The 16,088-nt window shown below is 38.3% G+C and overlaps 1 protein-coding gene across 1 annotated transcript in view; it reads left to right on the plus strand.

Annotated features, from left to right (window-relative positions):
- LOC107751877 (growth factor receptor-bound protein 10-like) overlaps positions 1-16,088 on the plus strand; it is a 120,084-nt gene that overhangs the window by 30,581 nt on the left and 73,415 nt on the right. The window contains exons 5-7 of the mRNA XM_016567644.1: positions 5,052-5,145; positions 11,622-11,829; positions 15,585-15,726. Coding sequence (XP_016423130.1) covers positions 5,052-5,145; positions 11,622-11,829; positions 15,585-15,726 — 444 coding nt within the window. The remainder of the gene's footprint in view (positions 1-5,051; positions 5,146-11,621; positions 11,830-15,584; positions 15,727-16,088) is intronic.

Consider the following 16,088-nt stretch of genomic DNA (forward strand, 5'->3'; position numbering starts at 1 on the left):
TTCTCATTTAGTTAATCATCGTTTATTCAGATCACCTGTGTTGTATTATTCATCTCGTTTGCTCCTTAGTTTGCATGCCCCTTATAAGCCCTCAGTTTCTGTCGAGTCTTTGTGCTGGATTAATGCTATTTTCAACGGTCTAAGTGTGTTGATGTTTATTAAAGACTCCTTTACTTCTACTCCTTTGTCATGCGCCTTTCTTACAACCACGACCACGTAACAGAATCCAGCACCAAGAACAGTTAAAGATGACTACAATTGAGGACAAGCTGTGTGTGCTGTGGCAGAGTGGTCGAATGTTGGAGAGATATGTGGAGGAATTCCTCGCGCTTTCCAACGAGGTGAGCTGGCACGAATCTTCACTTGGTGCGTGTTTCCAGCTGGGGCTGGACGATGATATAATCCGCTGCGATCTCCCTACGTGTGACTTTCCCCTGATCGAGCTGATTAATCTCGTCCTCTATTTAAACGATTCCAACTTTGAGGTGGAAGAAGTCAATTCTAAGTCTCCTCGTCCAGCCCCCTCTGGAACAAGCCGTGTCTCCCCAGCTCACCTCACGTCAGGAACCCCCACAACGCTTTTGGACATGACGCTGTTTCTCGGCCCCTATCCTCTCTCCAGAGTCCGCTCCAGAAAGCTCTCCATCGTCTCTTGAGTCTCCTTCGCCTCCGCTGGTCCCGTCCAGCCCTCCTTCATCTCCTGAGCCCCCTGTGTTAGCGAACTCCGCTCCTCCAGAGCGCCCTCAAGTGCCCGCTCCTCCAGAGCACCACCCATCCGGGAGGGGGGCGACTATCTGTCACGTGTTTGTTTCAGTTTAGTTCCTGTCTGCCCTTATTTGGTTCAGTTCCTGTTCTCATTTAGTTAATCATCGTTTATTCAGATCACCTGTGATGTATTATTCATCTCGGTTGCTTCTTAGTTTGCATGTCCTTATAAGCCCTCAGTTTCTGTCGAGTCTTTGTGCTGGATTAATGTTATTTTCAACGGTCTAAGTGTGTTGATGTTTATTAAAGACTCCTTTACTTCTACTCCGTCGTGCGCCTTTCCTACAAACACACGACCACGTGACAGTTGCAGATTAATAAAAAAGTATAAATAATTTCCAATACACCAATAAAAAATAAAAAAATAATAATAATATTGCCAATATTGTTATCGATACCAATATTTTTTTATTTATCTGTAACAATGTTTGAAATTGGTTATATAATTTTTAATTTATCTATAACAATACTGGAAATGTATAAATTTTTTATTTATCTGTATTAATATTGGATCTTCAATTGTGCATGCTCATTTTCCCTATTTTGACATTTGCATTAGCTTCTTAGTAATCGGACAGAATTTTGATATTATTCCATCCCTACCTTTAACTCATTATTAATAAAAGTTACAGGGATGTATGTATTCTAGAATAGGTTCCCAGGCCAATCAGAGCCAGTGAGACGTTAGGACAGAGCGAACGCTCTGTGCTAGAGGGTAGCAGCGAGTTCCAGAGCGTCAGACGCTCAGAGACCTGTTCTGTGAATCATTAATCTCGTCCTCTATTTAAACGATTCCAACTTTGAGGTTGAAGAAGTCAATTCTAAGTCTCCTCGTCCAGCCCCCTCTGGAACAAGCCGTGTCTCCCCAGCTCACCTCACGCCAGGAACCCCCACAACGCTTTTGGACATGACGCTGTTTCTCGGCCCCTATCCTCTCTCCAGAGTCCGCTCCAGAAAGCTCTCCATCGTCTCTTGAGTCTCCTTCGCCTCCGCTGGTCCCGTCCAGCCCTCCTTCATCTCCTGAGCCCCCTGTGTTAGCGAACTCCGCTCCTCCAGAGCGCCCTCAAGTGCCCGCTCCTCCAGAGCACCACCCAGAATTCCTAATTTTCCCCAAGAAAATTTGGGGGAGGGGGGGCATATACCCGTGGCCGAGCCGGCTAAGGCCACGGAGGAGCCTCGCCTCCGCTGGTCCTGCCCAGCCCTCCTTCATCTCCTGAGCCCCCTGTGTTAGCGAACTCCGCTCCTCCAGAGCGCCCTCAAGTGCCCGCTCCTCCAGAGCACCACCCAGAATTCCTAATTTTCCCCAAGAAAATGTTTTTTTGGGGGGGGGCATGTGGCCGAGCCGGCTAAGGTCACGGAGGATCCGCCATGGCCTTCTGAGTCCCCTGATCCGCCGTGGCAACCTGAACTGTCTGCTCTGCCGTGGCAACCTGAACTGCCTGCTCCGCCATGGCAGCCTGAACTGCCTGCTCCGCCATGGCCCCCTGAACTCCCTGATCCGCCCTGGAGGCTCTCCTTGTCTCCACCTTGTTCCTGCCCTGCACCAGCCTCCAGGGCGCCCGTCCCCCCTCCCCGGTGTAACTGTTACTGCGCGGGACTCGACTAGTTTGCATGTCCTTATAAGCCCTCAGTTTCTGTCGAGTCTTTGTGCTGGATTAATGTTATTTTCAACGGTCTAAGTGTGTTGATGTTTATTAAAGACTCCTTTACTTCTACTCCGTCGTGCGCCTTTCCTACAAACACGACCACGTAACCGGTGTACATGGGAACATGAAAATAATTATTTTGGAAAGTGATTATTCTCGCTGATAATGTATTTATTTAATTATTTATTCTTAAAAATAGAATTTCAATGAATAAATAGTGCTAAAAAAAGAAACTGGTTCCAATAATTCAGTGAGCATTAGATAAAGGTATTTGGCATAATTTTAAAGTGCTCATGTTCTTGTCTTTATTTTATTTTTATTCTTGTTGTTGACACTTTCAACAACATTTAGTAAAATGCCACTGCCAACATTCAAAAAAAAAAAAAAAAAGTCACAGTTTTTAGGATAAACTACTTTGACAGACAGATTCAGTGTTGCGCAAACTAGTTGTAAATTTCCAATGTCACTTGGGTGCAGCACCCATGAAGTAGCCAACTACACTAGATGTCTTCTGGGAATAAAACCAATAACACGTTACCATTATTGTAAAAAAATAATCAAATTATTATAATTAGTAGTCACTAATTTGCTCAAAGTTTAAAACATCCTACATTGCCCTATGGACATGAATGATACCTCAAATCATGAGGTTTGGTGAGAAGCGGTCTGGAAATGAATGATTGTTGTTATAATACAACACACACACACACACATACATATATATATATATATATATATATACTGTGTGTGTGTATATATATACTGTATATATATATATTTGTATGTATATAGAACATATATCACATTTATATTACATTTATACATGCAACTTTAAATAGTCTGTGTAAATGCCATATCAGATGTAGCTTCTGTTCCATTTGTGTAGTGTAAAGATGGCTTGTTGATGAAATTTTATTTGCAACAGTCTAGTATTCTGATTAAAATAATGGGTTAAATCTAAGCATTTGACATAAAAGACAATACAGACACATTTAATAATTATAACAATGATCTTTACAAAGGTATTCAACCCTGGGAATCAATTGCAGTGGGCAAATATGGTCCCTTAAATGAAAAAGTTCATTTCTGACCATGTATCAGATGATTTCCTTCAGGCAGATGCTAAATTGGGGAAGAAGAAAAAAATCTCATAGACTCACATTGAAGGTGGGACCCGAGTCATTTCTACTGTAGGGTCCAAAATTTTTTTTAATGTTGTTTCATCATGAAAAAATTTTCACAATAAATGATATCTGGATGTTCATCTGCATCAAGATATTAATCAAAATGTATTTGACCAAAAATGTCAACACGACATTTCCTTTTTCATTGGTATTATTCAACACAGTGATGAGCAGCACAGCTGCATGTGTGCGGCATCTTCACGTTTACATAGGAAAACAAAACAGTCTTGCTCTGGTTCTGGAACATTGTACATAGTGTTGAGAAGCTATAAAACTACTGACGCTTTGCAGCCACATCACAGCCAGATTCTGGGTTTTGCGGTCTTGCTCTGAAAACCATCTCCAAATACAAGAGTGCCGCAGGACATTCTGTTCCCAGCTCGTGCTGTGAAAGTTCCAATCAGCGCTGAAAGAGATATCCCACAATCCTTAATCCTACTGCGCTCAAACCCAGCTTTTTGTTTTTGTACTGCATCCAAGAGTTCAAAGTGTCCCCCTCTTGTGAGACAGCAGAGAGGCTCTGTTTTGTAAAGGAATAAGTTTTTGAATCGAGTCGCCACCTGTAGTTTACACATGGGGAACGTAGCTCCCAGCTGCTAGTCACTTTAGATCTTGTTCCGTGAATACAATAGCACAGTTTCAGCTGATCACATGGCAGGGCCGCGTCTGGACGATGCCGTTTTTTTCTCATAGCCTGTAAACACGGCCGTGACCCTCCCCGGATACGGCAGGGGGGCTTCTGAGGACAAGGAGAGGGCCTCCTGTCTTCTCTTTCATCACAGATTGGGCAGTTGCTCCATAGAAGATCATTACTGAAAACAGACAAGATAATTTTAATGCGTAGACATACATGAGAACATGCATTGTACCTTAACACACATCATACATGGTTGCAGCTGTCCGATATTATCTATACACTGTAAATATAATTTCCTTAATCAATATTTTTGTCTTGTTAAATTGTTATTTATTTATTTAAAATTGTATTATATAATGAAACTTGTTTTTAGAGACTGTATTTTTTTTTCTTTTTTGAAACATAAACCTCAATAAATAAATAAATAAAAATGAAGACAAGAATGTCAGATGAGAAGATAAGAAAAGTTTATGTAATTTAAGATATGTATACAACAGCTAAATGTACCTTAATGATTTTTAGATATTTTGCTGAAAAAAAGAGACAAAAATACTGATTAAGAAAATGTTTTACAATATGAAGAAATTCCTAGACAACATTTTGGAGGGATTGCCTATTTTCCAGGCATGTTCTTTCAAACTTGAACTAATATATTCCTTCATGGATCATAAAAAAGTGTGTGTGTTTGTGTGTGTGTGTGTGTGTGTGTGTGTGTGACAGAGAGAGAGCGAGAGAGAGAGAGAGATAAAGAGAGTGTGGTGTGACTAATGTCAAAAAATCCTTTTAGCATGACTGCTTTATTGGCTTTTGTCTCAGCAGGATAATGTAGACCGAGCTGCCAATCACAGACAGTCAGATTTGATTGGACCAGGTTTTCCGCCGTCAACCAATCGGAATTCACCCAGCCATCAAGGTCAGTGAACTAATAATTTGAATGTGCACTTTATACATTTCTTAAAATAAGATACCCTGGCTCCAGTGTTTGTAATGACAATAATTTTTTGTGGTTATGGTGTATGATATGATGTATGGTCTTAATATCCAAATCAGAGGTAGAGCGTTTTAATAGATGTGCAGAATTGCTTCAGGTTTAATAACTCACATAATTAACAAGTGAGTATGTGTGTGCATACTTGATTATGGGCGGGGGCCATCTGTCTCACACACTTGGACTTGGGTGGGGGCTGTCTGTCGTAGATGCCTTTTATAGTTGGAGACTTGCTCATTAAGTTCAAACTGGGATCTATATTCAGGCCTCTTCCGCTGTAAACACTCCAGCAGTTCAAAGGCTTGATTTGTAAAGACACAGGGTGCCACTCATTAAGCCTCCAACCTAATTGTGCCATACAAAAATACAGAGGCATGATATTTGGAGCATGAGATTTAAGCACAATATCGCCTCAGCATGGGAGGTAGAGCCTGAAGTTTTTTTTTTTTTCCTTCTGAAAGTCTGATGCTGTCATTGAAGTAAATGGAGCAGAAATTCTCATTTAGGACTTCTCAGAGTACACCGAAAAAATCCTCACAGCTGTGACTACACTAAACTCTTGGCTGTAATAATTGAGTGGATACATATAGTATCGATAGATAGATAGATAGATAGATAGATATTTTTTTTCTGTTGATTTGTGGATTTTTTATAGAGGAGAAACAATAATGTACAGTATGTGGAAAATAATGTGTTTTTTAACTTTAAACCGCATAAACACATTTCATTACACCAAATACACAAAATAATGTTTTTTTAAGCAACATCACATGACCCCTTTAAAATGTGACATTGTAGGCTTTTAGTACAAATGGATTACCTTTGATGGGTCTAAATAAGTGTTTTGCTTTCTGGAAGTGTGTGGGGTTTGTCATTGATCCTCTCTCATAACAGGAGCCTTCGGTTACATTATTAACTGCAAGTGTTATTCAGCTTGGGTTTTTAGTAAGAATGTATGATTTATACGATTTTGTATTCTGCAGAAGAAAGACATGCAGTCGTGCAGTTTTTTTGTATGAGCTTTGTTGTTTGAACTATCTGTATAATTGAGATATTTATAGAGATATTTACTAGTTCTGGGCTTGAAATTGAAAAGCTGGATCAGACCACTGCAGAGTTATTCAAAGGTATTGTTTTGTTGAGGTCAGTTCGTCTCCTACACCGCATGGTTTTGATGGACCCATGGGCAGCAATATCCAGGGCATTGCATTCTTTAGAAGAAAGAGGTTTTAGTCTGGTGGGTGGATGGGGTTTATAAGATTATAGAAGGTGAGGTATATGAAACTCTGATTAGGCTGATGTTTCCTAAGAACAGGCCCTGATCCCCATTATTGTTTTTCCAGATTTCCCGTGTCTTTACTCACACTCTGCTCTTTGACCGCCAGGGGCATTTTTACCCATCATTCTCTCTTTGACTACTTTTACATGCTCACCAGAAAACTGCTTATTGTAAGAAAGCTGTTTAGGACACAAAAGCGGCATACATTTATGGGGATGATTAACCCAGAAATGAAATTTATGTCATTTACTTACCCTGTCGTTTCAAGTCTTTATAAAAGAAGATATTTTTAAGAATGTTGGTAACTGAACAGTTTTGGTTACCATTGAGTTCCATTAAATGGTCAAAAAATATTTATGTTTCACAGTAAAAAGGAAGACAAACAGTTTTTTAATGACATGCGGGTGAGTAAATGATGACAGAATTTAGTTTTTTTAGGTGAGCTATCACTTTAACCCACATATATGCAACATCATTAGTAAACAGTTCCCTTTCATGGGAACTTCGAACTGCGTCCTCTAGGGGTCGCTATGGGGAACGCCTCGTCGTGACCCGGGTCTGAAGCATACATTGAAAAAACACCAACTCGTTGGCCGGCGACAGCCATGACGTCACTACCGGTTCGACTATAGTATAAATAGGCGCCGGGAGCACACATCATTCTCTTCTTCGTCTTCATTGACTGTTTTGTTTGAAGCGTGCATTTCTGTGGTAAGAGCGATCTCTATTCATCTCATTATGGTGAGAACTAGCAAAGCGTTTAAAGATGTGTGCATCCGTGTTGACGTTGTTTAACATCTGATGACACACACGATCTATGCGTTGTTTGTTTGGGCGAAGAGCACGCACGCGATGCCTCCGAGGGGGCAATCAGCGTGCACTGCGAGCGTTTTTTCCAAGGGAAAAAGCATAAGTAACCTGAGACGTTTTCTCTGTACCTTTCCATTACTTTAGCTATCCCAAGCAAAAGCACACTTTAAAGTGTGGCCACTTTTCAGTTCATATGGCAAAATTCCACAGGCGAAATGCAGTCATCTCATTAGGATTTGAGGGAAGGAAACGTGAGATGAAAAGTTTCTTTTCACTGATTTTACATCGGCTTCAAGTTTGTGGAACTGTTTTGCAATACAGCACATTGTTCGAGGACTACTTTTAATGAAGTGATTTTGTCTTTTTGGAACATGACAGATCCCATCCTCCTTCACTTTATAGTATATTATATGTTGTATATTTTGAAGGGTTAGGATTACCCTGCATGTCCGTTATCTATCAAAAACTCTGCTCAGGCTCATATTTTCTATTCTTCTCCCACTCCTTCTCCATATGAATCCCCCACCCATGTATCTCCCTCCTTCCCCCCTGTATTGTCCTTATATGAAGGCACTGTATTGTTTGGCCAACTTGGGAACTCTTTGGAGTGCTGATTATATCTGTGAAAAAACTGCCTCCTTTCACATGCATACATCCGTGTGTGTTTTTTGAGGCACATATCTCCCCCCACGAGTCTTCTACAGAACGCTCCTGCCCAAGCGATTCCTCCTTTCCCCTTTTAGCACGCCCGTCTCTTTGTTAACTCACAATTAGCATGTTAATTGTCACCAGCTGGATGGTCTAATGGACTCAGTCGTAAACATGGTGCTATAAAACATGTTTTAAAACTTTTGCATTTGTCTTTAACAATCTTTGGCATAACTGAACCAATTTAACCACTTTGTCTTTGGCAAAGAATCAGCAGCCTCAAAAGTAGATTAGCTTAGATAAATTTGTCACTGTGCCATTAATGGAACCAGATACATTGTGGTAAATTAGCTCATGCACACCACTGCTAAAGTGGAACCATATGGAAATCACTGACATATCAGGATGTGTTTCGAGCATCACCCTCTACTAATTGTTGAAAACTTCAATTTGTCATACTCTAAAACCCTTCAGCCATCTTTTAATTAGACAAATATCCAAGGTCCTGTTTGCATTACATTAATGCCCGTCTCAGATGATCCAATCATAAGTGGGCAGTTGAGACATATTTTCATTGGTATTAATGTTTCCTAAACAAGTGCACTGCTTTTAAGGCATAACCAGCTACATTTAAAGGGGTTAGTTGACCCATAAATGAACATTTTGTCATAATTTAAGCAAATGTCATTCCAAACCCTTAAGATTTACATTCATCTTTGGAATGCAAATAAAGGTATATACAGCACATCAAATAACAGCAGCTCAAACCTGCTTGATTGATGCCCAAGAACCAATGAGGTTTGTTCTTATACATGAGGCATTATATGTATATGTACTCTATGTATGTCTGTTGATCAGTGTCTCTACAAAAGAATTGGATTAAACCACTTTAGTAATATGGATTACTATTACAATGTCTTTATTAAGCTTGAATATTTTGGTTGAATGTACTTTCAATGGATGGGCAAAATAATGAGAGAATATTAAAAATGCCTTCATTTGTGTTCTGAAGATGATTGGAAGTGGGTTTGGAACACATTTGAGTTGACAGATATACCATTTATATTTGGTTGTGCCGCACAGCTACCACAACCACTTTAAAATTAAAATTATTACTGCAAAGTAAAATATTTTAAATACATCAGATGATGGCATTCCTTCTCTGAATTAAAAATGGACTTTAGTTATTTATAAATAATGCTTAATATTTTTGGTTATTATTTTTTGAACATTTTTTTTCAATCTTTTTTCTTAAAATAGCTTCATCTAGTGGCGTCTTTCTTTAGACTAGCCCTGAGTGTACTGTACTCCATCTAGTGTTGTTGTTTTTTTTAAATAATAATCATCTTTCTTTGTCATGATGTGTGTCTAATTAGGCTGTGTTAATCAATAAGCCGAAAGAACACCGGTTAAGATGTTTGCAATCCATAATAGGTAAAAATCTACTTGTGTCGATTGGTTTATGCTTATCTGTCTAATGACTTTGTGACCGTTATTTCTTACTCTGTTTTTAAAATTTGGGCTATAGTTCACTCAATTCATTGGAATTGACTGATTCATGAGGCTGATTCCAACCAGCCATGCACCGGCTCCAGCGCTACAACCACTCCAATGTATAAGAGGCAAAAAAAGTTGGCAGAACTCAATTTACCTCAGCCTGGAATTTAAACAGCTCTCTTAAATATAATCAGATTCTGGCACCACAGTCTCTACTTTCAAAAATACAGTTAGCATTAGTTTAATTAGCTGATTACCCAAATGGTAATAAAACAGTACATTTGACGCTGTGTTCCCATGGCTGCTGAGTCAGTTTGCATTGCTTCCCACACTTGCTGAACGCTGAGTACTGTGCAGTCGGCAGGCTGGAGGAGCTGTTCTACTGAATCAGTCATTTCTCAGAGATGTCTGGGATGAGTCCCAAATCATCAGGTGTTTTTCTTCCGGAGAGCCAGCATAAACACTAGGACAGTTATTTTCTGAAACATCCTCCTGCAATCACACTGGTGCCTGAATTTGTGGCTATGCTTCAGTAAGGCTGTTTGAGAATAGACAGTGGATTTGCAAAGTCCAAAAAATGATCAAATGTACTCTTTCAGTCATAAAAGATGCCAAATACAGATTAGAATTTGTCCTGTGTAAATTGTTTTGATTTTTAACCACTTGTTTGTTTTAGCTCCCTCTGCTGGATATCAAGTAATCTGCTCCATCTGCTCATCCTCAAATAATTCCTGTATGACCTGTATGACAGGCTAAAATTTTAGTAATGTCTGATTTGCCAACAAATAAATAGGTGCAGTTAAAAAAAAAGTTCTAAATAAATTTTGGGACATACTGATGTGGTCAGAACTGTTAACAGGTGGAAGGGAGTATTATCAATCAATAAACTTCAGGATGTTTGTCACTCACAGCAATTATGGCTTCATGACACTCTGAATATAACTACTTTCATTATATTTTTTTATTATGGTTTTATAGTGCTTCCATCAAGCTTTAAAGCTCCATTGTAATTCCATGGAAGTGAGAGTAAGACTATATGTGAATATATGTGAATATATACAATAAGAATGTGAACTTGTCCTTTAAATTACTGAGTTAATGAGCTTAGGTTTAGAAGTACAGTTAGAATTAATATTAGTGCACATATTTAAATGACCTTATTCAGCACTAAAACAGAACTGCATCATGGTTGATGCTTGCCAGAAATGGGGTTTAGAGTGCCGTCTTGTCATGCTGTTAAGCCATGTTCAATTAAAAGTAACCTGTCAATCACAACTCTCTCTAGAGCAATAGACCTGTTTATCGAGTTTCAAAAGATAGTTGGGGTTCAGACAGGGGACATTCCAAACATGCAATATGAAAACAAAATTGTTGCTTTTTATCGATTCTGTTGTTTCATTTGTGGATTTTATTTGATTTATTTTTATATAATTCAATTTTTACCCATACCCAAGAGATTTGTTCCTTTTACCCCATGGCGTGACTTCACTCTCAACCTCCCCACTGTGCTACAGCCTGAGTGTGTGAATGTATCTTAGCTCTCCAGGATCTCTAAGTAGAGAAGGGGCTTACTTGTCTCTATTAATACATAGGGATCAGCTGATTATCTGATGGGTTTTCAGAAAAAGGTCTTTCAGAGGGCACAGGTACACATAGGATGCCAAGTAAAGCATAGAACAAATAAAAATTAAATAAAAATAGGTGCATATTTTAGTTCAGACATGATTAAAAAATTAAGAGTGTGAGACTACACTACAGTATGTGAGTGTATTAAATTGCCCTCTAGTGGTGTAATCATGAAATGCATCTCTGAAAGTTAATAAATTGTCTGTGATCGTTCCAGTCCAAGATACTGTTTGCTTAATACTATGTTACAGGCATTATAAAATACCCTGAATAATAATGGCTGTGACATAAGACATCTGTTCTCCATATCACTGCTCAGCACCTGCAGAGGACAAATAATTATATTAGATCACATGTTGGGACTTCTTGCAGAAGGATGGCACATTATGATTTTGCTTGATACGACAACAGTGAACATTTTATACTTGTCTGATTTAGTGAACATTTTATACTTGTCTGATAAAAGTAAACTAATTATCTAACAGACTTGATATGTATTATGTCTGATAGTGTTTTTTCTTACTCTTTCTCTCCCTGCAAGAGGATGACGTGGATCTGGAGGCTCTGGTGAATGACATGAACTCATCCTTTGAGAGTCTGTATACTTCCTGCAGTGTGCAGACTGAATCCACTCCACTGCTGCACAACGGCCAGCTGCCCCGCCACGCCGCCTATCATACACACGCCCAGCCCACCTCCCCACACCAGAGACTGCACCGGTCCCAGCCCATGCACATCCTCGCTGTCAGGTAAAAACCCTGCACATATATGCACATAAAAGTTGCGTTTATTTTAAAGAAAGATAACACCATTTCAAAGCAAGACGTTTACCATTAACACTTTTAATGACAGAACTTTCTGGCTTTCCATGTTTTAGCTCTGAATCAAACACAGGCAAAGAAGAAGTAGAAATAAGTGACTGCTTATCAGTGGCGGCTCGTGGGTTTTAAAATAGAGGAGGCACACTAATTGTATTGGTCTGGGATCCCTGCCGATTATTATTATTATTATTATTATTATTTGCTTAACCACTTTAAAATGGCTTTTTGGTTGCTTTTAGTAAGAAAACGACATACATGACATACATTAATATAATTTCACTTACCTGGCCTATCACGTGAAGCAAACATCCATCCCTTCTTAAAAGCTGCCTGTTGCGCCATTTAATTAAGCCGACTGCTGTAGCCTATATCCAGCTTAGGCTGTTTTCCCTAAATTTGTATATATACTGTTTGAATGACAGCTTGGTAAATCTGTTGGCGATCAAATATTCAATATCGCTACTCATCATAGTTACTTGACACATTATCAGCGCAGCGGGAGACGTTCAAACTAATATCACATTTTACGTCTCTTTGATGATTGGTTGATATCAGAAGGGAGGCTAGCCTCCTTGCCAGGGTTCTTTTCTCAACACTCCTCAGCGCTGAAAGTGAACACTCGATGGTGATTGGCTAATTTTTTTTACCAACGGAGGCACGAGAGCTCAGCGTCTCCCCCGGCCTCCCCCTCTGCTTCTCTATCATTAGCGGTTGCAATTACATCAGCAGATTCGGCACATTCGCTGCTTATGTAATCAGATGCATATGTAAAATAACGTAATCATCAAACATTAAACAGCATATCAAAACAAGTCAAAACTGCCTAACGCTACAAAATGAAATGTTGACCCAGGATATGGTAAAGGACGGTGGAAACTTTGGGGTGTTGATTGGAAGCAATCTACTCCATCTGTGTTTTGATCATCATTCTGAATCCAATCCGGATGTAGTCTTTGAAAAATATGGGATTTTCTCGGCTTTTTGTTCAAAATGTCACTTTTTTTTTTTCATGAAACTTACCTAGATTGAAGTGTTGATAAAAAAGACAACCCAGGCTCATTGGAAATGCGTGCTTGTGGTGACATTTCTGCAGCACTGATATTATGTACCTTACTGCATATTTTGCGACGGGAGTGTCGCTAAAAGTTTAATGCTGTATCGTGTTGGAAATCCCCCCTACACCAAACCCAACTCTAAACCTACCCGACAATGTTAAACAATGCAAAAGTGATATAATAACACATTCACTGATGCAACCATGCTATTTTAACTTCCTTATATGACAGTTTGATCGAACCGTAGTTTCAACGCCGTATCGCGTGAGCTACTGAGTTTGAAAACCCATACATGTGAAGCTGTATCTGTGATGCTATAGTTCAAAATGATCAGTTTTCAAATCTAGCAGCATGATAATTTCGTTCTGAAGTCATTACATATTATGCAAGGAACTGTGCGAAAATTAGGCACTGGCCCTATAAATCACACTTTGTGTGAAAAATAATAAAAGTTTTCAGAGTTTTACTGCCTGCCTCTAGTGTTCATTTCAACTGGAAACTGCAGCGATTTATAAATATAGGCAATTTGTTTTTAGTTTTGTAGTTATGTAAGTACACTCAATAAATAAATAAATGTAAGTTTTTTTTTTTTTTTAGATTTTCACAATTTAATTAATAGTAAAATTCAGTAAAAATAGTAAAAATGTATTTCAATTGAATAATTAATTAAGGATTGTTCAATTATTCAATTAAAACAAGTAAGGATTATTCAATTCAATTTGATGGAATTTTACTATTAATTCAATTGCGTAAATCTGAAAAAATATTTTCAATAAGCCTGGGTAGCAACAATAATACATTAAGTTTTTTTTTTTATATAAAGCAGAGGCTCTGTTCTTTAAGATATTCATACAACAAAATATTCTGGGGGCCATTGAAATTTAGTGAAAATGACCAAAACTGATGGCGGTAGCTGGCAACCTTTTTAATTTTTTTTATTTTAAAGGGGTCATATGATGCGATTTCAAGTTTTCCGTTCTCTTTGGAGTGTTACAAGCTCTTGGTGCATAAAAAAGATCTGTAAAGTTGCAAAGACTAAAGTCTCAAATCCAAAGAGATATTCTTTATAAAAGTTAAGAGTCAGCCACGCCTACCTAAAACGGCTCGTTCTAACACGCCCCCACACTGTAAACCCGAACAGTACTACTAACTTATAAAGATTAAGAACACTGCAATTAAAGTCTGTTAAATCGTTGCTTTGTAGAAAACGAAGCGTTTGAGAGAGGCGGGGCATAGAGGACCTACAATAATGTACAGTATTTGAAAAATAAAGTGCTTTTTGAACATTAAAGCATGTCAACATATTCTGTTACACCAAATACACAAAATAATGATCTTTAAAATAGCATCATATGACCCCTTTAAAGCTGGCAGGGAAAGAGTTAAGAAGTTAATTGGTCTGAAATTATAAAACAATCGATGCAGAGTTCATGATTGAAGACAAAATATATTTGACAGTTTATGGCTGTTAAACATTAAGGGAACATGTTGCTAGTGACTTCATACATACACTAAAAATGACCTTGGGACCAATTGCTCAAAAGTCATGAAAATTGATGAGAAAAGTGAAGTTAGTTAGTAAAAATTTTACTTTTCAGATGATACTTGCATTGTTATTGTGATATTTAACAGCTAAACAAAAGAAAAATAATCTAACAGACATTTTTAAACATAGCATACAATAAGTGTCCAAATACTTTTGGGATGCACTTTACAGGTGCATCTCAATAACTTAGAATGTCGTGGAAAAGTTCATTTATTTCAGTAATTCAACTCAAATTGTGAAACTCGTGTATTAAATAAATTCAATGCACACAGACTGAAGTAGTTTAAGTCTTTGGTTCTTTTAATTGTGATGATTTTGGCTTACATTTAACAAAAACCCACCAATTCACTATCTCAACAAATTAGAACATGGTGACATGCCCTACTTCAGTCTGTGTGCATTGAATTTAATACACGAGTTTCACAATTTGAGTTGAATTACTGAAATAAATGAACTTTTCCACGACATTCTAATTTATTGAGATGCACCTGTATATGCGCACAGCACATTTTGTTCAAATAAATAATGAAAGCAGTGCAAATTAAATTAAAACTTCAAAGAAATTTCCAAAACAACACTACAATCTTTTTCAGCTTGACTTCCTTTGTTTCCATCAAGAGTGGTATTCCTGTTTTTCCATTGCTCTTTTGTACCAAAACCTCTGAGAATAAATGGTTCCATTTGGTGAGCGTGTTTTTCCCTCTCAGCTGTGGATCAGAGCAGGAAGTTGAGCATAAAGAGCTCATGAACGAGGGTTCACTCAAGCAAAGGTTCATTCAGAGGTTATTGTTCAGACTTGAGTTCAGCTCTGAATTCCATATCACACACTCCTTCATGCTTTCAAATCTACGGCATGAATGTCTGTGCGTATGTTTCAGTCTTTCTCTGAAGTCCCCACTTCAAAAAGACTCCCCATCTACTGACTTCAAAAAATGGCCCAAAATGCTAATGTTGCCCAAAGCCACCAGCCATTCTAGGCCGACAGTAATGCCCTCAGTGAAAGGTTGCGAGACAAGTTTCTTTTTCTACATTTCATGTCTGTAATATAACCCTAAATCTAATATTTTTCTTTATTCCTCCAGAAGACTTCAGGAAGAGGAACAACAGTACCGAACGTCCTCTCTACCTGCCATCCCCAACCCCTTTCCTGAGCTCTGCAGCCCTGCGAGTTCCCCTACGCTCAGCTCTGGCTCCTTACCTCAGTGTCAGCCCTCAGGCAAATATGTAAGAGACCCTTTGTTCTCATTCCTTTCTCTTTTTAAGGGATAGTTTACTCAAAAATGGAAACTCTGGATATTATTTACTCACCCCATGTCATTCCAACCCAACATAATTATCTCTCAGATAAATTCTGAAGAATATTTGTGCAACTCATTTTCATAAAGCATTAGTTCATAGTGACCATAAAAGTATTAGTAGTCCAATTTTTTTTATTTTTTTGGCATAAAAGTAGTCAAAAAATAAAAAATGCATGCATGAATGCAAAAATGCATAAATGCAATTGCAAATTATATTTTAGAGAGGGAAAAACGGCTTAGATTTCAGTCTGTTCATCCCAGAAAGCCTTTTTTTTTTTTTTTTTTTTT

The sequence above is a fragment of the Sinocyclocheilus rhinocerous genome, unplaced genomic scaffold (genome assembly GCF_001515625.1).
Source record: "Sinocyclocheilus rhinocerous isolate Xijiao unplaced genomic scaffold, SAMN03320098_v1.1 scaffold752, whole genome shotgun sequence".
Lineage (NCBI taxonomy): Eukaryota > Metazoa > Chordata > Actinopteri > Cypriniformes > Cyprinidae > Sinocyclocheilus > Sinocyclocheilus rhinocerous.